Here is a 22500-nt window from a genome sequence, read left to right on the forward strand (position 1 = left end):
TCCTAACATGGGTTTCTTTGAGAACCTCATCATCCAACAATACCAGACAGGCACAATGGACAACTGCACACGGAGGGATAGTCTCAGACAAAAAAACAAAACAAAAAAACAAAAGAAAAGCCAAAGCAATCTCTTGGCACTTATTTCACCACAAGAACAATTCCAGCAGTACAACATTTGACGGCAGTGGCTGTAGACCCAACGACCACCTCTGGAGGGTTATGAGGCCCTGTGGCTTTGGGCTGGAGCTGTGGCTTCACAAGACACCAGGGACACACTATGAGATGTAGACATCCAGGGAACCAGGGAGAGAGGGCTATTATATCACCATGTCTTATGCACACCGCTGCCTTACCCGCTGGTTATCAAGACAGACTGCCCTGTGGCACAGACACACACACAGACAGAGAGACACAGACACACATTCACTCACGTATGCACGGATACACGGACGGACGGACGCACGCACGCACGCATGCACGCACGCATGCACGCACGCACGCACGCACGCACGCACGCACGCACGTCCTAGTGACTTGCGCTCTAAGTTGCAGACAGTTGGACTTGGAGACTGAGAGAAGGGCCATTATCGTGCCTACACTACACAACACTACAGGGTCTCTCTGACTCTGTCCAGACTCCCCAATGCTCCTCCACCTAGTGCCCTGTTCCTGTGGAGAGGCCTTAGGGGCGGTGAAGAGAGGCGGCTGCCTGACTGCTGGTGCTCCAAACGCAACAAGAAGAGGATACAGAGTGTCCTCAGACGGAGTGCATCAACAACAACACAATGTATACACATTTTGAGAGACGCATGCACGCACGGACACATGCCCGCACGCACGCACACCGAGAAAAATGCACATGACGCAAACGAATATAGAAAACTACCCAGAGAGGATTTTGCAAGCACTCAAGCATAGAGATATACATAAAATGCAAATGCATACAAAGGCATACAAACATAAAGTATGCACACATAAACACACACACACACACACACACACACACACACACACACACGCGCACGCGCACACGCACACGCACACGCACACGCACACGCACACACAAAAAAACAAACATGTGAAGCACATTCAGTGCATGTGAAAGAGGTAGCGATGAAGTCACTTTGCCACAGGCAGAGATAAAATTGCTCTATTACTCTGGCCCATCTTAGATCTGTGAGTGAGAATGGGGCATGCTGGGTAGTTTCAGTACTTCGCTCCCCCTCCTCCGCGATTGCCTTGTCGCCTATGCCCCTCTAGCCAGCCATCTCACACACACACACACACACACACACACACACACACACACACACACACACACACACACACACACACACACACACACACACACACACACACACACACACACACACACACACACACACACAAACACGGGCACGCACGCACACACACACACACACACACACGGGCACGCACGCACACACACACACACACACACACACACACACACACACACACACACACACACACACACACACATGCTCAAACACATGCACACACTCATCCCCATCTCTGTCCCGCAGGGCTGACTCTGCAAAGTGCATTGCTCCCTTCACTTTTTTTTCCTTCTCATTTCTTCTCTCCCTCCTTCTTTTTTCTCCTCACTTCTTTTCTTTTTTCTCTCTTTTTCACTCCCATTTCTCTTGAAGGCACACAGGTCATGTCTGTCTCTACTCTACCAGGGAGAATAGCAGTCTCAGAGAGAGAGGAGTGGGGTGGAAGAGGTAGACAGGCATGCCAGAGCTGTGATTTCCTCCATTTTCTTCTTAACACACTGCTACCTATGCACTGTTATAAGATAATCTCACACACTATGTGAAATAAGAACCTGCTTTATATCAAATGTACATCATTAGGGCAGAACCTACTGAACCAACGTTACAGTTTTTGTCAATTGCTAACAAGCTTTTCTCCAAACCTCAGCGACATTTGCAAAACTCTTAATACAGTTAGCACACCAAGGGCTTTCGGTAACACTTTACTTAAAGCCAACATTATAAGCGCATTTATAACAAATTATAACGCACATTATAATTACTTACAACGTATTATGACTACACTCATAATGCTTCATGATGCTTTATATTAACAGTTATGAATAACTATGAATCTATCTTATAATTCTTTATAAATTCAAGGGTGTCATGAGTGCTCATGACTGGCTATAAACTACAGGCTGCCTGATGGGGCTTATAGTACATTATGAGTACCTAAACCCCTCTATGCACAGACTTGGATGATATGATGCTATAATGTTTCATGTGAGATCATAACTCGTCAATGTGTGCTCAAAGTAAAGTGAAGTTCATATGGATGCATCTATAATGCACTGTATAATGCACATCTATAATGCATCATAATGTACTGTAAGCCCCATCAGGCAGCCTGTAGTTTATATCCTGTCATGAGCACTCATAATACACTTGGATTTATAAAGTATTATAAGCTACATTCATGGTTATGTATTACTGTTAACATAGAGCATCATGAAACATCATCGGTGTAGTCGTAATGCTTTGTAAGTAATTATAATGTGCATTATAATTTGTTATAAATGCGCTCATAATGTGCTATAGATATGGGCTTCATAGAAAGTGTTACCGGGCTTTCCATTGCCATACAGTTGACACATTACATGCCTTTTTCATACAATTAGCAGTCAATGAATGCATTTCTTTGTGTATATTTAACAGTATGTGCTTTTGAGAAGATAATGAACTGTTTGGCCAATTGTGCTTGGTAGGTGGTAGTCTGTGTTAAGAGTTTAGAAAAAGTATCCAAAGTATGGGTAAGCGATTGTTAGCAATTGAAAAAAACTGTAACACTTTTTAAAGGATGAGTATAAAATAGAACAGGTACCTCCTATATCTACATTTTCACTGACCGCTTTACTACAGCCCTATCCTTGACTTCTTCACTGTTATCAAAAAAACAAAAAAACAAAAACGCCAAGTGGTACATCTCTCTAGCATCCCCTTTGCAGCACATCGAAGCCCATTATTCTTTAAGGGTCTATTATGCCATTTTACAATTTTACAGGCCTTGTCGCTCTCTTCCCCTCAATGAGAGACAGGAAAATGAAATCGGAAACAGGTGAGAGAGAGAGAGAGAGAGAGAGAGAGAGAGAGAGAGAGAGAGAGAGAGAGAGAGAGAGAATGTGATTAAGTCAATTTTACACACGTGGTGACTGGGCACAGAGGACTAGAAGAAGAGAAGCCTACGGGTGTCTTTAATGGAAGGTCATTTCCCCCAGTGCTGCTTATTTACCCATTGAAGTGATTAGAGCGCGTACAGCACACCCCTTATCCACCTGCTATGCACCATATCTGCACTCCTCTCTCCATTTCTTTTGTCTAGTGTCGTCACTACCTTTCCCATTTGGTCTCGGTCATGTTGTTTTTCTCCTGTCATTTTCTCAGCTGCTTGCTCTTACTTTCTTTCCCTCCCACTTGTCTTGTTTCTAATTTTTTTATTCTTTGTCTGTATTTCTTCCTCCCTCGTTCTCCTTGTGTTTCTTGCCTTTGACTCTTTCACTCTATTTCTTCCATTTCACTGTCTTTAGCCCCTTCCTTGAGGACCTGAGTGAGACTATTCATTATGTTCCTACTGTATTTATGAGATGCAAAGCCATACAGAGCACTCAGTATGGACTGATCTTGCCATTTCCCTCGTTCAATGACAATTTCCATACGCAAATGGAACGGCAGATGAGGCAATGGATTGCCTTCAGAGTCTCCATTATCGTCGGCCAATCCGACTAAGTAATGGGATCAGAGTGGGAAAATTATGACTGACACGCCGATCCATTTCGACAACCTAATAGCAAAATTAGCTCCGACGCAGAACCAGCAACAGCAAAAAAAAAGTCCTTTCCAAAGCCTTTGTTTGGGAAAGGAAATAAAAATATAACAGTGATTAGTTGTCTTTCCATTGTAAGACAATGGTACAATTCAACAGGAATTGACCGAGAAAAAAGGAGGGAAAATTATTGCAGAATATTACAAGATTACAGAAGAACACAGACCAGAGAGATAGACAAAAGAGAGACAGATGTATAAAATATTCTCATTTGGATAATCTTCTGTGAAAAGGCTCCCAATTGACCCCATCAAATCGGTCTGGAGTCCCGCGGAGTAAGAGTGTCTATCAATCAGAGTGTATTGTGGCTGAAGGAGCCTCGTTCTCCAGCATAATCATTAGGAGGATGGGGCTCACTTCTGACAGGGAGGTGAGGGAGTGGGTACCATCTGCAACACTATATTTGTACTGCAATATTCCCTCAACACTAGCTTAATGCACATCGCATCGGCATCTTTTGAATGATTGTATGATTTTTACATATAATTGATTGATTTGATTGATAGAAAGATTTCAGAAAACAATGCTCTCCTACTAAACCCCTTAGTGTAGAGCTTATGTCATAACCTTACTGTCACCAAAATTTTAATGGCTATGTTACTGAAGGCTCTCAGTACTGTCTTAGCAATGTTGTTATGATGTAGTTGGGTATTTTCAGCAAATAGTGAATAGGCCCACCGGCGACCCCAGCTGCAGTAGGAGGTTAATGGTAGTTCACCTCAGAGTATCTGAAAATGCCTCTACTAAGCGAAAGTGATTGTAGTTATTTCACACAAAACTGAAGTAGCTTCTGATTATTGCACACAACTTCCATCGATGCTAACTGATTGCTAACTGAATGCTAACTAAATGCACCTGAGAATGCAAGAGAACCCCTTAGCACAGAGCCTCCTTTATAAGCATATTGTCATCAAAATGGCAATGATCAAGTCTTAACCGGTTTACTTAAGACTCTCTGCATTATCATAGCAATTTTGTTTTGATGTAGATGAGTGTTTCCTGCAAAGATTGAACAGGCCCTTCGACGGGCCCATCTGCAGTAAGAGGTTACACTTCCATCCGCACGTTTTAGCTGATGGTAAGCATGCCCGTGGCATTAGACTTAGCACATGTGATTTGGATCAGCAACGGATGGCAATATTCCCTCAATGGTACACAGTAAAAAATGGAGTGTCAATATTGCAGTGTAAACACATTTTCCTCTGAATAGAGTAGTTATAACAATAGGCAGAGTAAACTCCTCCAAATGGTAGTGTCAAAAGTGAGAGTAAAAAAGTGAGTGTCAACATTTCAGTGTAAATCTATTTTTCTCTTGATAGAGAGGTTATAACAAAAGGCAGAGTAACTCCTCAGACAAAATAACTCTGCAGGGTGATGATTCCCCGCGAAAATTCTAGAACCGGAGCTGGAGCTGGCATGGCATGTTGGAAGTAGTTTCTCTCCCTGCGTGGTAAGTGGATTTGAATATTTATCGAGTTTTTGCTGTTTATGACCAACATTTTTCAATACACTGATGCTGATGATAGACTACTGTATGTGTATTAGGTTAAATTAGGCATGCATATATGTAGGCTAGCCAATTAGTATTTTTCACTGATGCATTCGACTGCAATATTAGGTTACATAGCTTTTAGAAGTAGACCAATGAATAGTTGTTTTAAATGAAAACAAAATCCGACTGCATTTGCTTGCATGCTGACGCCGTGTGGTGTGGTGAGTATTGAAGTTTTCTCTTGTTTGCTGAGTTTGGGTTACCCGTACCAAAATGTAGTGCTAAGCTAGCTAGCTTGACGACGTGGTTTCTCAGATTGTATGGGTTTCCCCCAATGGCATTAGCATTGCAACGGTTCAGAAGTTCACTTGAGAACGTGCCCAATGTTTTGCAAGGTGATGTGCTCGTGCTTAATTTGTGGCTCTGAAACCAGAAATGCTCGATGTTAACATTAAGAATATGTTAGTGTTGGAAACCGTTTATAGTTAAGTGTTGCTCAGTTTTATGGCAAGTTGTAGATTTGAGAGATTCATCTACTCGTCCACCTCATAGATTAGCACGCTGAACTGCCCGCTCGTAGTTGATGCTTGATACCAGGAATGTTCTGTTTGGGCATGCGTGGACACACGTGTAGTATATTGTAGTAGTTGAGAGTCATCTGCTGACTAGCCTTTATTTTTGCAAGTTTGGTAAATGCAATCCAATTAATGGACGAGGAAGGGGATATGAGTGTGGAAAGGGTGTGCACGCGCGCTGGCAGGCTCGCTCTGTCGTGTGTGTGTGTGTGTGTGTGTGTGACCTGACAACTGTTTTGTTTAGAACACTGGTGCAGCTGAAGGCCAGCGCAAATGGGTGAACCGAGGAGAGAGTGTGATGGGGAAGGTGTGTGTGTGTGTGTGTGTGAGCGAGCGAGAGAGAGAGGGAGAGAGAGAGGCCACGTGATTGGATACTGCAATTAGGAGCAATTTACCTGTTTTCCCATGTTTTGCTGAAGAATTATATGCAATCATCTATTTAACAGATGTTATGTGGATGTGTAGTGTTGAGGCAACTCAGTTGGCTTTAAGAAGTTCATAAGGACATGGAAAAGGATGACTGTGTTTCATGTTCTGATCAGTGCCTCCCATACAGGTATCCTACAAACCAGCTCGTTAGTGTTCCTGATCCAACTGTGTGAGTGTGTTAATGTGTGAATATGTTGACGGGTATTAACAGTTTCTCAACTTTCTCAAATTTAACAGAAAATGCTGTTGCGTGTCTCATTTGGTGGAGTGCAGAAGTACATAAAGATGCTTGAACTGACGTTTGATGATTTCTTGAGAGAAGGTTAGTCGCCTAATTTGAATTGAAAGTAGGCCTATCTTAATGTAGCTTAATGTAACTTAAAGTGGTGACATACTGCAATTATTTCTCATCAGATCATTTTGTGCACTATTTATTTTGTACTCCAGTGAGTTTGAAGTTCAACATCCCCGAAGACAGATGGTTGGACCTCAAAGTTTATGACCAGTCTAACACAGAGGTAGACGCCGAAGTTTTTGAGGAGCTCGTAAAAGAGTTCCATGGACCTTTCCTAGTTTCATTGGCCAATGAAGCACCTGGTAAGTGTTGCCTACTTGCATATGATTTACACATACATCATTTAGGTGGAAGTGTTGAACTATGTAAGCCACTGCTTAGAAGCCATTGTTTAACACTTTTTTATGTATCTTTTTTTTTTTTTTGCTACATTTTATTTGACCATGTGTTGGACAATGCTGTTGCAACTGTACACTGCACCTAGATATCTTTGTTTATTATCTAAATTTTGCTACTAATTACTTGTATACTGCTGTACTCTGTGCCAACCCCTTACTCTGTACTTGCTTGAATTTCCTCCTTGTAGGTCGCTCTGTTCAAAGGCATCAGCTATGTAATGTAATGTAATGTAATGTAATTGTGTTAATATTTTCCAATGCTCAGGTAACCCTCAGTTCACATCATCTCCAGGGTCTACTGCATCTGACGACACAGTGATCCTCAACTTCTCCCTGCTTGAGCCAGCTGAGGAACCCCTTGAGCCAGCTGAGGAACCCCTTGAGCCAGCTGAGGAACCCGTTGCAGCCCAAGGCAGTCAACCTAAAAGGCCTTGCCGCATCAACTATGAAGCAAAAACTGTGAGTTTGTGGGGGTGGGTGGATATACGGGGTTTAATTTGCACATCGTGTATGTATCTTGTTTGTTTCAGAATTACCAACAGTTTTTCAAAATACATTGCTTCATATGTTATCTTTTAGCTGATTGAAAAAATCCTGACTACAAAGCCTGGAGGTGACCGTATCATCGAGGAGTATGCAAAAACAAAATCAATCACAGATTCAACCAGAAGACGGCTCATCAACATACTTGCTGCAGAAATGACGGAAACACATGGGTAAGTATAGGTCAAATGTGTTATCATGAGACAGTTAAACATCATTGCAATTATTCTTTCGATTATGGTGTTCAGTGTCCTCTAATAATGTTGTTTATTGAATACACCAGGACCTCGCCGCCGCGGAGTGTGAAAGTGATGTATGCACAGGGGATTATCGCTCTGTTTCCATATCTTGAAGACCCATACTCACAGAATGGCTATGTAAGTTTTACAATATATCACCCCTTCAAACTGTTGCTTGTATTATTGGTAACACTTTATTTTAGTGTTACATCTATTAGCACTAATACATACAATGTTAATGCCTGTATAAGTAACGTGTAAGGCATGTACTAAGCAAAATCAAACATTTGTTAGGTCCTTACTAGGTTATAGGCTATTGGTAATAAATCCCTAATTGTGCATGAACAAGACATTGGCAAACACATGGCTAACAGATGTTTGATTTTACTTAGTAAATGCCTTACAAGTTACCGGCATTAACATCGTATGTAGGCTACAGTACTAGATGTAACACTAAAATAAAGTGTTACCGTATGAGTGTACATTATACTGTGCATACTGTATATTATACATAGGAACACTACGATCGAACCGAAAGTGGTTCAGGATACATTGCATGGCGGTTGAAGACCATTCAACGAAAGGCTTCTGAGGAAAGAGTTCCAGCAGTTAAATCTCCTAAAGGTAACATTTATAATGTGGGTGAATGGTCAACCTGTGAAGTGTGTTTAAAGGAAGATATACAACTGTGCAGTTCTAAACATTAACAACAAAATTGTTTTGTTTTAAAGTTGGTGGGCCAGGCCATGGACGTACTACACCCTTTACTGCCGAAGTCCTGACTGATGAGGAAGTGGAATCCGCTATCGCTGTGTTGAGACATTCTGCTGATGAGGAAACCATCCGTGAAAAAATGAAAACCACCTTCAGTTACCGCCAAGCAATGGTCAATGACCATGACAAATCTGCAGAGGTCTTCTCAGTTTTTCCACGGTTCCTGGACACACCAGGACTGGTAAGACATCTAGTTCTACATTCATTATATGTCTGTAATGGTATTTTATAGGTACTCTAGGTGTAATGTATGCGTATTGTCTATGTCTCATTGTCTATGTCCACACCTAAAGTCTACGTCTATGTCTGCATGGGAAAGTAAGAAATGTTATTTCAAATTCTTTGTATGACCACTAATGTAAAGAAATCGACAATAAAGACGACTTGACTTGACTTGATTGAAGAGTGAGGCCTATTGTAAAATGTTGCACAAGGTACTGACTGCAGTTGTCCTCCTTTCCTTTTTTCCTTTTCAAATTACAGGTAGAGCAGGATTTCAGACTGATGTTTGGCGAGCAGACTGCCAATAAATTCCTGGAGAGATGGCCTACCACTTTCAGGGCAAGAGTCATTAAGGAAAGCCATGGACTGGTCCCCTCCACAGACCTTCTTGATTTGATGCACAATGCTGAGACATCCACTGAAGTTGAAAATGGTAAGTCTTTGAATGTGGAGAAGCATGTTGCTAAATATATTGAGGGCCGTGGAAAAGTATGGCTGAATGTTAACATGATGCTTGTTTGACTTAAGGCTGGGACAGTGATACGTCTGCCATCATACTGCTGCTACATCTGCTACCGCCATCCGCACAGGGACGCAAGAAGCCAGGGAAGATATCAGCATCTAATGCAGTGGATCACCTCATCAAATTCCAAAAGGTACACTAGAATTATATTTGACAATGAATCAAGTCCTCCCACCACCCCTCCACTCCAACAACACTTCATACCCCATACATGAAGCCTTTCCTTAGACCAGACTAGACCACCACCGTCCCCCCGGCACACACACACACACACACACAAACACACACACCATTTATAGTCGGGGAGTATAGTATAGTATAGTATGCCCTTTATTATCCCGCCATGGGGAAATTAATTTGTTGCAGCAGTAACATACAGATTGTGCAAAAACAGCAGACAGCATACATGCAACACAGGACCAGGAGGTTAAAAAAGTATATATAAGATAGATAAAAATAGAGATGTTGTAGAAAAATAGAAATATCTATGTTAAAAACAACAAGTACATTAGTAAAAGTGAAAGTGCATTTGTAAAAAGTGCATTAGCAGCTTCATAAAAAGGAGGAGAGGGGGCTAGAACAGTAATAAATAAGTGAATAAGTTAAAAAGTTAAAAAGACCATCACTACAAAACACCACCATCATCATCATCATCACCGTGACCACCATCATCACCACCAGGAGGGATATTCTACCATGACGACTGGTAACAGTAGTATAACGCACTCCCACTATACTTTTTTTTACACCATATTGTACATGGCCACAGAATGCTCTAATGTTTCAGCCCTAGTTAGTACTAAACTATCAAGTCAAGTGTGTGTGTTGAGGTAGTGCAGGTAGGATGTGCAGTCATTCAAGTGTAAGAGGCATGAAAAGCAGCAGTAACATGTTTGGCCTCTAGAGTCATTCTGCAGTTGGCAATCGTAGCTTGTTATATACCATATGAAAGCTTGAAGTGTGCACTATACGAATAATATCCTGCACACGCACAGCCTCAAACATGAGTCCACTATTGAGCCCACCTCTTCAAACATTACTCCTCTACCCTTACACTTTCTAACATAATTTTAAACATGGTCACCCTCACTGCCAACTGCCACTGCCAGGGCCAACAGCACTCCACATCATTCCCTCAAACCTGAGTCAACCACTAGTAACATAACATTCTTACATCCTTTATTTTTTAGAGTTGAGAGTGATGTCATGTTATTGTTCTAATGAATTGTGTTATTGAATGTGTTTTGTCATAGACGGGAACAAGCCTGCAGCAGCATCTAGACAACATCACTGAAAGCCGTCAGCCCTACCTCCTTGCACAGGGACCCACAAAAAGCAGCATTCACTCCTTCTTCATTGCCATCGACAAGCACGCACTTCCATGCCAAGGCACCACCTCAGTCGGAGCCCTGGATGAACTCTTCAAGGCCCACTTTGTCTTTGGTACATCTTACAGTCCTGCCTTGAACAACTTTTTTCACTTTTCTCCAAACTTCCATTTACAACATTGATGTAGGGAAAACTAAGGAAACGCCAAGAAATTGCAGAGTTACGAGCTAGAATGGTGCGTTAGACTCAATTAAAGGATAACTTAAGCCACTATCAACATGCAGCTGTAATGCTCACACTACCCTGGACTTGTCAGTACCTGAGATTTTTTTCCAGCCTTTTCTGAGATCCTGGTCATTGTAATGGGGGCAGGTGTTTGTTTACATTTAAAAAAAACATCTTGATTTATTCCCAAAAACATTAAAAAGGTTATGCAACATCAGCAGACAACTAGCAAACAGTGGTACCTCTTGAGAAAATATTTGTAGTAGGCCTATGTCAAGAATTTTTAAAAAGTAAACAAAAGCTGCCCCCATTACAATAGCTCAGATCTCTGAAAGAAAAAAATTGGCATCACCGGGTTCTGACAAGTCAAGGGTAGCGTGAGCAATGCAACAGCTTATTGAAATTGACTGAAGTGGTCCTTTAAAGTGACACTGTCCCATTTTTGGAAAAAGCTTATTTTACACCTCCCCTTGGTTTTACCGGTCTCCTATACTTCCAACCGTTCTCGGGTTATGGCAGTGCAAATTTTACCTCCAAGCTAGCAGTTAACATTGAGTCCTATGACACCAGTTAGCCACCAGCTGGTTTCATAGGACTCAATGTTAACTGCTAGCTTGGAGGTAAAGTTTGCACTGCCATACCCAGAGAACAGTTGAAAGTAAAGGAGACCGGTAAAACCCTATTATTGAACTGAAGGGGAGGTGTAAAATAATTTCCAAAAATGGGACAGTATCACCTTAAACAATTTAGTGCTTTCTAAATGATCTTGGTGGAGTAAACAAACAATCTTGGAAGGCATCTCAAATAATTACATGGGCTCTGTACGGGAAGGACTCTTTATCTTCAATGTGGCCAAGTGGGATGCTCATGTTTGTTCAATAGTTGTTTTTTTGTTTTGTTTTGTTTTGTTTTTTTTTGGGGGGGGGGTAATCCAGCAGAACAGCCATATGGGGCAGAAGTTGAGTCAGAGCCAGCATTATCCTCACAGCACCTTGTAAATAATTGTGCCTCTGTCATTTCCGATCTAAAAGCAGCAGGTATTGCCCAGTCTGTTGTTAATTCTGTTGTGACTACTTTTGGAAGATATTGCCCAGAAAATTCATGAGCATGCAAAAGAGTCAGTCATTCAGTTGTGATCATACAGGACAAAAAGGTGCTGCTCACCTTACCTTTATTTACAGAAGCTGTTCAAGAACATTTATTTGCTTCTGAAGTGACTCGGACAAAGATTTTGTTGCTTTTCCAAAAAGAAAAAAAGATTTTGTTGCTTTTCATGTTGATGATCTTCCTTATCCAAGAATGGAGAGAATGACTCGCTATGTATATTGAACCATATTGTTTTCTCCGAGGGGTTATTGGCAAATAAATGCTGCTACAGTACTTTGATTGTATGTATTTTCTTATGTTATAGCAGTTAAAAGCAATACTATTTCAGTAATATAATGTACACTATATAGTGTATTTTAAAAATGGAAACTACTCTATGTAGTGAACTAATTTTATATGAAATGAAATAAATATACACTATGCGGTGTATTTTAATAATGGAAACTACTCTATGTAGTGAAATAATTTTATATAAAATGAAATAAATACACACTATGTAGTGTATTTTAATAATGGAAACTACTCTATGTAGTGAACTAATTTAATATAAAATGAAATAAATATACACTATTTAGTGTATTTCAATAATGGAAACTACTCTATGTAGTGAAATAATTTTACTCTGGCAGTGTAAAGAGATCAGTGTTTTTACACATTCCATTGTCAATTTCGACACAATGTAGAGTCAGATTAACTCTGAAAATCTTACACTGTCTATAGTGTTAAATATTTTTACACACCTCATTGTTAATTTTGACACAAAATAGAGTAAAATTAACTCTAAAAATCTTACACTGGCCAAAGAGTAAATTTTACTCTATTTTTGAGCGGGACCAAATGTTATCTGACAGGGGGTTAAATTTAACTCTTAAAGAGTAAAATTGACACTCCAGTTTTTACTGTGTAGCTGAATGCACCTGCAAATGCTACAGTATCCACAGTAGCCTTGCCATGCCATTTGCCATACAGTAACATCAGCATTTCCAGGGATTTTGAAAATAATGTATATGGCTATTCATGATTTGGAAAGAAGATGAAATCCATATCATAGTGAGCTTGGTGAAATATGCTGCATTTGCTAAATAATAAAAAAATATATATATATACGCACACACATACACACTCACCGGCCACTTTATTAGGTACACCTCAGCAGTGCCTTAACTGCCTGCAACAATACTCGGGTAGGCTGTGGTATTCCAACAAAGATCATTTGATACTAAGGGTCCCAAATTGTGGCAAGAATTCCCTACGCCATTATACCACCAGCCTGGACTGTTAATACAAGGCAGGATAGATCCATGTTGTCATGTTGTTGACACCAATTTCAGACCATTCCACCTGAGTGATGCAGCAGATATCAAGACTCATCAGACCAGGCAACATTTTTCCGATCTTCTAGTGTCCAATTATGGTGAGCCTGTGCAAATTGTTGCCTCATTTTCCTGTTCTTAGCTGACAGGAGTGGCAGGCCTATGTGGTCTTCTGCTGGTTTAGCCCATCTGCCTCAATACAAGGTTTGATGTGCTGTGCGTTCAGAGATTCTCTTATGCATACCTTGTAACGAGTGGTTGTTTGACTTAATTTCGCCTTTGTATCAAACCAGTCTGGCCATTCTCCTCTGACCGGCATCAACAAGACATTTTTTGCCCACAGAACGGCCGCATTGAGTTGCTGCCAAGCGATTCACTGATTAGAAATTTGCGTCAATGAACAGTTGGAAAGGTGTGCCTAAATAAGTGGCCGGTGAGTGTGCATGTATGGGCCTGTATTATTACTTTCCCTAACCCACACACACACGCTCTGTCATTGCACGCTCATTGTTGCAACGGTGCATAATTGCACTTAAGCACACAAGAGGAGGCCACATGTTTTTGTGACGCAACTCACCTGCACTCTCCGAACATATCGTGCCTCTTGAAACACCTGCACCTTTCCCGCCCTCTCCTTTTTGTAAATCTCTCTCTTTCAACCACTTTCATTTCTTTTTAAATGCCTCTCTTCCACTTCTTCACCTGTTTTTAAAACGTCTCTCTTCTACTCTCGTTCACCTATTTTAAATGCCTCCATTCTACCCACCCTCCCTTCCTCCCTCTCTCCCTTTCTTTCTTTCTTTCTTTCTTTCTTTCTTTCTTTCTTTCTTTCTTTCTTTCTCTCTTTCCATTAGCGCAACCGGAGCATAGTCCAGCCCAATTAAAAGGCCCATTGTCTGTGGCACAGCGGAGGAGTAAACATGATTAATCACGATTAGCCCACGGAACAGGTTAAGGGCTGACTCAACTGGGCAAAAGGACAGAGGAGAGGAGGAGAAGAGGAGGAGGAGGAGGGGGAGGAGGAGGAGGGAGAGAGAGAGAGAGGGGGGGGGGTATGAGAAATGAGGACAGAGAAGAAAGAAGAGGAGATTACAAACGAGGCAAGGAAGGCAGAGGAGGGGAGATGGGAGAAGAGAAGAGAAGAGAAGAGAAGAGAAGAGAAGAGAAGAGAAGAGAAGAGAAGAGAAGAGAGGAGAAGAGAAGAGAAGAGAAGAGAAGAGAAGAGAAGAGAAGAGAAGAGAAGAGAAGAGAAGGGAATAGAAGAGAAGAGAAGAGAAGAGAAGAGAAGAGAAGAGAAGAGAAGAGAAGAGAAGAGAAGAGAAGAGAAGAGAAGAGAAGAGAAGAGAAGAGAAGTTCACCTCCCACAAATCAACAACCCCCCAAAGCCCCCCCAAACACACACACACACGCACGCACGCACGCACGCACGCACGCACGCACGCACGCACGCACGCACGCACGCACGCACACACACACACACACACACACACACACACACACACACACACACCACCCTCCATCCCCATCCAACCCACCTATCCAACTACCTACATAGCCATCTACCCATCACCTCTTGCACCCTGAGCTCCTCAGGCCATGATTGATCGCATCCATTAAAGAGATGGGGGCCAGGCCACAGATCTCGTTAAACAGGCTTCAGTGTTTACGCTCCTCGCAAGGAGCTTCCCTATTAACTACACACAAAAATACACACACGCACATAGACACATCCAGTGAGACACATACACTACACAGACATATACAGTGTGTGCAGACACACTCAAGCACATACGCGCAGGCACGCACACACACACAGAGTTACAAATTATGAATTTATCACATAATGTTATTCTGAACACCCATTGGGAGGCTGATTTACCAGAAGATGCCTAATTTATGATTACGCAAGAAAATGTGTGTGTGTGTGCATGTGCGTGTGTGTGTGCGTGCATGCGCGCGCGCGTGTGTGTGTGTGTGCGTGTGTGTGTATGTGCCTGTGTGCGTGTGCGTGTGACTTAGTGTATGTGAGTGCACACAAGTTTGTGTGTTAGTGTGGGCGTATGTTTATGTGTTTGAAATCGTGGCTGGATGAACTCAAGGGCAAGTAGTATTCGGTGGACTGAAACAGGAGGTCAAAAGCATATATCAGCCTACTAGCGCCATGACTGATGCCCAGTGGTTTTTGAAGCTTTAATGGAGTCATCACTCACTCACTCTCCCACTGACCCACCCTATTACCCACTCCTCATACTGCTGTTCCAGTTGTATACAGTAGTTATAATATCACTTAAGGGTCAGAGCATGGGTGGACACACACTGTACAGTTGTAATAGCAGGATGAAAAGGGTGAAGGATAGGATGGTAGGCACTGAGGCATCACTGAGGTCCTACAATGAGTTGCACCCGGGCGACGCCACCTCCAACACCCCGCCCCTTTCGCGATGGCCTCGTCCCTATAGGGAAAACGCTTTAACTGACCAAAACACTAATAGTAATGTTAATACTTGAACAATAGTGTAGAAATAAGACCTTCATACGTTTATGACTATTTTGACATGTTTAGAGCGATTTTTTTGCTATGTTGTTTGGGGGGGAGGGGTTGTGACGGGGGCAGGGTTTTGTGATGGTGCCGTCCCCTATCGGGTGCCACCCTGGGTTCTTGCCAGGTCAGCCTGCCCTTAGGACCATGGGGGTGGGTGAAGAAGGGGCAGGAGGTGAGGAAATGTAGCCGATAAAAAGGGAGAGATAGAGAGAAATGAGTAATGAGAGGAAAGAGATATGAAGGAATAAAGAGAGATGGAGGGAGTGTGAGGGAGGGAGGGAGAGTTGTTGAGGAAAAAATAGAGAATTCAAGGTAGGACAGACAAACGGACAGAAAGAGATACACTGTGTGTGTGTGACGTTGGTGACCCCTGCTTTGGAGTATATGGTTTCTGAAGTCTTAATGGAGTCAACACCCACTCACTCCTCCGCTGTTCAAGTTGTATTGCTATCCCATCACTTAAGGACGAGAGCGTGGATGGACATCATAGCAGGAGGAGAGGGGGAGGACAGGATGGGAGGTAGGGAGATGAACAAAACAAAGACAGAGAATATGGTGTTGAGAGCAGTATATATAGGGGAAGCAATAGAAAAAAAGAGACAAAGGGTAGAGGAAAGAGATAGCGAAGGAGGGAGACAGATGGATGGATGGAGAGAGAGAGAGAGAGAGAGAGAGAGAGAGAGAGAGAGAGAGAGATTATGTGTGTGAGAGAGAGGCAGAGTGATGGTTTGTGTGAGAGAGAAAGAGACCATAACTGTGTCATTTGCATTAGTCAGCTCAGCCTTAGCCCTTCGGAGTACATCCACCCCCATATTTGATCGTGTTTATTGTCCCAAACCATCTGCAGCCGATAACCCTTGACTGAACAAGCTGTTAGCCGGGACCCAAAAGGGAGTAGAGTATGGAGGAAAAACCAGCCATGCTTTAAAATGGCACGCCTTTTCGTCTTAGCTGGCCACTGAAATCTGCGAAGACGTGCGGGTCGACGATGATGAGGAAATATGTCTCAATAAAAAAAAGTGCGGGAGGAAGTGTTCCATGAACCCCGCCTTCTGCATGAGTGGGCAGGGTACTCACTTCGTGACTAGCGGCGCAAAGCTAACAACTATCTAAATGTCAGTCAAGATAAAATGTTCCTGAAGGAAAGTCAAGCCATACCGTATGTCTGATGTGCTTGAGATTACCTAAAGCTTCAAATCTCTTTCGTTTCGTTTTCTCCTGGTGTGCAGAGAAATCTGTTTCTGTGCTGTCTTTTCAGAAGCTATTTCGTCATCGCAGAGTTGTGGCATCATGTTCTCCTCTGTCCCCGCTCTACTCTAGTGTCCCTCACACCCCACCGTACTCAGTCCTTCACTCGCCCAGATGTCAAGTGTGTAACTCCATAAATATCTCCTCCCCACTGGCCCCATAACTCAACACACAGCAGACAAAGAGGAAGGGGAAGAACAGGGATAGGAGTAGCGAGGCAGAGAGAGATGCAGAGATGGGCAGAGGAGAGAGGAAGAGAGGGAGAGAAAAAATGGAGATTTAGACAGGTTGAGATGGAGTGAGATATGCACATAGAGAGAGAAAGAGAGGGAGGCGAGAGGGAGAGAAAGGATGAAGAGATTGAGAGATAGCGAGAAAGAGAGAGAGAAATAGAGAGAGAGGAAGATACAGATAGTGAGAGGAAGGAGAGAGGGATAGACTGCACAACGCTGTCAACCTTCCCCTAACCTTCGGCCCTCTGGCAGGGAAAGCGTGCGCTCCTGCCAACCCTTCCTACCGCGCCTACTGCCTACACACACACACACACACACACACACACACACACACACACACACACACACACACACACACACACACACACACACACACACACACACACACACACACACACACACACACACACACACACACACACACACACACACAAGCTCTGTTCTCTTAGGCTGTCAGGGCCTGACACGCCAGATAAAAGTCAAACTCAACAGCTCAGCCTCAGCAAACAAATGCATCGAGGCAGCCTTGCGTCACGGACGGAAAACACACAACCGCAAGGGATGGAGGCACACCTACACCTACGCGTTTACTTTAATGTTACATTTCGGCTCCAGACAGACAGTCAGGCACGGAGGGATGAGAAACGATATCGCGGCTGTCATCAACAAAAAGGCTTTCCGCCACACGTCCTGTCTCCTTCCTCGTCGTTTGTCGTGACTTCAGAGGGAAAAAAATACATTGTTGCATTCAAACGACAAGACTAACAAGCTCAATTTCCTTTAGTCTCCAACAAAACGCCCGCACCATCTCTTTTGATTACAAGACGAGGATACGGCAGAGATGTGTGCTTGTGATTGACAGGGCTTAAGAGGAAGTGGGGTGGGGGGCAGGGAAGAAAAAAGCAATTTGTCTCACGCTGTCATCTTGTAAGCCTGCTTCTCCAGAGCTTCGAGTTTTGACACACACATTTGTTTGCCTTATTAGACCACCTCTGTTGGTGAGGCAGCTGTGGTCTAATGGTTAGGAATGGTTATGTCTTGGGAAGGTCGTAGAACGTTCTAATACCATACCAGTAGAAAAGACGACTTGTGGGTGGTCTCCTACAGACTACCCATGGCTAAAGTGCCCTTGAGCAAGACAACCTAACCCACATTGCAGGAGTCAAGTCAAGTCAAGACAATTCAAGTCGGCTTTATTGTCAATTCTTTACATGCACTGGTCATACAAAGATTTGAAATGACGTTTCTTCCTTTCCCATGCAGACATAGACATACTTTAGGTATAGGCATAGACACTATAGACATAGACAGTACACATACAGTACCCATACCATACACATATAAGATAATATGAGAGGGATAAATCAAGCAACGTTTGTTTTAGACAAAAGCATTAGCAAAGTGTAGAGTATTGTTGTGAAGAATCAACTACAAATACAGTACATGGAAGCAGGAGTGTCAGTAGTCTCGGGTCATATGCAAAACACACACCCTCTTTGCTTTCCTGACATGGTACACCGCTACTGTATATAGTAGTTGACTGTATGTCACACATGCACATTATTGAATTTGTTTGGGGAGAAAAACAAACATGTTTGACCTCAAGATGACAGAGGTGGGGCCACTTGGTTGTAACCTTTGCCAAAAATGGCTGCAGATTACATCTCGCACTTAATCGCCGGGTAGAGGAGGGGGGAGTTTACATACCATTATCGGAACACCAGGGTGACTCCTACCTAACTCTTCAAGGAAAATGAGCTGTGTGTGCCGAGGGAGGTTGCCGCCCCCCTTGTGTGTGTGTGTGTGTGTGTGTGTGTGTGTGTGTGTGTGTGTGTGTGTGTGTGTGTGTGTGTGTGTGTGTGTGTGTGTGTGTGTGTGTGTGTGTGTGTGTGTCTGTGTCTGTGTGGCCGTGTGTCTGTGAAGTTTCGTTCTTTTTTTTCATTCATTGCCTTTGCACTCGAGGCTTTGAATCTCTTGTAATACTACACCAACAAATCCCCACCCAACGACGAGCAACTTAATCCCGTAATTAAGCCCAAGACCACTGATGTTTTCCCAGAGATCACTCTAGAGATCTCTCTCTCTCTCTCTCTCTCTCTCCCTCCCTCTCTCTCTGTTTCTCTCCATCTCTCTCCCTTCATCACAATTCTTTCTGTTTTTCGTCCTCTCTCTACCCGACACCTCCACCACCTCTACCACACACACAGACACACTAGATAACCAGATTACATATACAATGGCTTTTATATATGGAGTAAATTATTAATTAAATGACAGTGAGTAAATACATTCCTCCATCCTCCACAAGGACACCTTGAGGATGGTGCTGTCCACACACACTGCTTGTTAGAAATTGTAAGTCTCTAGAAAAATGTTTTTGGGCCCCCACCCAGAGGCGATTCTAGTGTCAGTGGGGGCCCCAAGCAAAACCCCAAAAGAATGAACATTAAAAAAAAAATGGCGCTATTATAGTTTAAAGTTGAGCTATTTTTCACCACGTACTGTCTTGGGGGCCCCAAGCAGCTGCCTGCCTAGCCTCTGCCCCCACCCAAACCATATCATGGCCTTCTGAGTGCCTGTGATGTAGTGATCATCAATACGGTTGTGAGGTGCATGGGTGCCTTTTTCCCCCAAAGAAGAATGTGATGGACCAACCCTCAACAGGGTTATAGATAGAAGTGCCATGTCATTGAGCCTGTTTTGCTGAACTGTTTTGCAGCCAATGCTCCTGAGTACCTCATATTTATAGTATCACAAATCCAGCTTGTGCTAAAGCACTGTACTGTACTAATCCTCCCCCGTCTCTCTCTCCTGTTACTTTGTTGACTCCTTGTTCCTATCCAACGAAGGCAAGAAAAGACCCAAAAAAAATCTTAAAAAGGAGAGATGTCCAATCTGGTTGAGGCGAGTTCTCCTCCCCATTCCCTTACACGTCCCTTGAAGCTCTGGACTCGCTGAATCATCCTTATGTATCCCCCCTTAGTGGCACCTCTATCCACCATCAAGAGAGATTTGAATAATAAATCCCAATATGCCTTGCCTAATGACAAGAACATGACAGCGCGGGAAGCGTAAATGCATTTCCATGCCCACAAATCCACAAACCGTCGCCCATTTTTTGACAGCGGGGACAGCATTAATAAATGGTGTCATTACCAACCTCAGGATCCCACAGCACTGCAACAGTGGCATTATCCTTTGGAAAAAATGTGATGTAATGATCACTCCAATAATAAGAGGTCCCCTCGATGAAATGTGCAGTTGATCGGTTTCCTCCAAGCTACTCCGGCTTTGGTGGCAGGTCTGTATATATTCAGTAGAAGGCATTTGCCATGCTTGACATGATCCTATTTTGAATGGCTCTTTGGCGTAATAAGGTCATTTGTCTTGTACGGCGGGGAGAGGATCCATAGTTGTCAAGAGTGGGCGAAGAAGATGGATGGAGGACTGCATGTTACTTAAATTTCCCTTCCTTCCTTCCTTCCTTCCCCTATCTCTTCTTCCTACTTTCGCTCACGTTCTCTCTCTCTTTCTCTATCTCTCCCTCATTCTTCATTTCCCTCCATCCCCTTCTATTCCTTTCTCTATCTCTCGCTTTTCCTATCCTCACATCCCCTTAGCTCTTTTCCACCCTCTTCCACTTCCACCTCTAAATCTACCTCCTCTTTTGATTTTTATGTTCATGTCTGTTTATTTACACCTCTCATAAAAAATAGCAAAAAAACTAAGGACATCAATATTTTCAGATTAATAACAGTCCAATGATGAAGGTTTGAAAAATGCAAAATTAATAAACGGTCACTATCACCATATCCTGATGCTTTTGTCACCTTTTGCCACAAGGCTCCAAAGCACACCATATTCCACAATGGACGCCATGGGTACGAATACACCCTATGTCACTTCTGGGCGAAGCTGGAAGACAGATTCGAGTGGAAGGGCAAAGAGTACCCCAGTGCAATAGCAAGTAGTCAGAGTTTGAGTCATATCTTGCCTTTCTGAGCCACTGTCTCCTTCAATCACCCACATTCGCAGGAAACAGCAGCAGGACAACATTGGATTATATACCTCCTGGCTTCCTTCAACGTAGACAAGATCTAATTCGTTTTGAGAGGATCCTCCATCTTAAAAGTAATGGGCGTATACTCTGTGCGTGCGTGTGTGTGTGTGTGTGTGTGTGTGTGTGCGTGCGTGTGTGCGTGCGTGCGTGCGTGCGTGCGTACGTACGTACGTGTGTGTGTGTGTGTGTGTGTGTGTGTGTGTGTGTGTGTTTGTGCGTGCGTGCGTGTGTTTTCCTCCCCCCCCTCTACCACAACACTGGCTAATGCACTAGTCGTCAATCTTTCCCTCCATCTCTTGTTTTTTCTTCTTCCTCTGTCCCTTTTCTCCTTCACTGCCACATTCTCTTTTCCCCCTTGTATCTGTAGGGTGGAGAAAATGACACGAGAGGAGAGAGGATGATACATGTGCTTGTGCCCCTTTTCCATTTCTCCTTTGTGTCACCTTCCCCCCCCTTAGCCTACACTCTGACCGCTTATCCATCGATGGTAGTCTTTCTAATGTGGGTTATAAACAAACTCTGAATCCTCCAGGGGATGACTTAGACTACAATACCCACAATCCTCAGCCACCAAACAGCTACTGTACCAACCCCCTTCTTTCTCTTTTGTGCGTGGTCGCAGAGTTAAACTTCTCATGGTGCTTATTATTATAATTCACGAGCATCTTCAAAGTGCGTGTGAGAGAGAGAGAGAGAGAGAGAGCGCGCGAGAGAGATTTTTGCTGGCGTGTTTTCACAGCTATGGTGGTGGGAATCCGATTATCATACAGAAATCAGGGTTACCATGGTAACGGTGGGTCTTGCACGGTGCGAAGACTTTTTTTTTTTTAGCAACACAAATATGCCCTTAACACATTCTAAAATATGGAAATATATTAAAGCAGACGACATCTTGTGAAAGAGAGGTTGCACACCCCAACAACCCCCAACCTCCACCAATCCCCATTTTGCCGTGTCAAGAAAAAACCTGCCGTGGGTTCTGATTATTACATTTTCCGAAATGAAAAAATGAGTGTTTTGACATTATTCGTATTAAGACACTTCAAAAAATCCTTTCCTCTCTTGGGCTTTA

At 43.1% G+C, this 22500-nt stretch overlaps 2 protein-coding genes across 2 annotated transcripts in view; one reads left to right on the plus strand and one right to left on the minus strand.

Moving 5' to 3' along the window:
* The window catches only part of syt1a (synaptotagmin Ia), a 175293-nt gene that overhangs the window by 91333 nt on the left and 61460 nt on the right, over window positions 1-22500 (minus strand). The window lies entirely within an intron of this gene.
* LOC134464477 (uncharacterized) lies at window positions 5055-9619 on the plus strand. The gene is made up of 9 exons (XM_063217915.1): window positions 5055-5331; window positions 6615-6699; window positions 6825-6974; window positions 7336-7529; window positions 7650-7786; window positions 7897-7990; window positions 8584-8807; window positions 9110-9281; window positions 9377-9619. The coding sequence occupies exons 2-7, from the start codon at window positions 6618-6620 to the stop codon at window positions 8632-8634; spliced, it is 708 nt and encodes a 235-aa protein (XP_063073985.1). The 5' UTR covers window positions 5055-5331; window positions 6615-6617; the 3' UTR covers window positions 8635-8807; window positions 9110-9281; window positions 9377-9619.

The sequence above is a fragment of the Engraulis encrasicolus genome, chromosome 15 (assembly GCF_034702125.1).
Source record: "Engraulis encrasicolus isolate BLACKSEA-1 chromosome 15, IST_EnEncr_1.0, whole genome shotgun sequence".
NCBI classification, from domain to species: domain Eukaryota; kingdom Metazoa; phylum Chordata; class Actinopteri; order Clupeiformes; family Engraulidae; genus Engraulis; species Engraulis encrasicolus.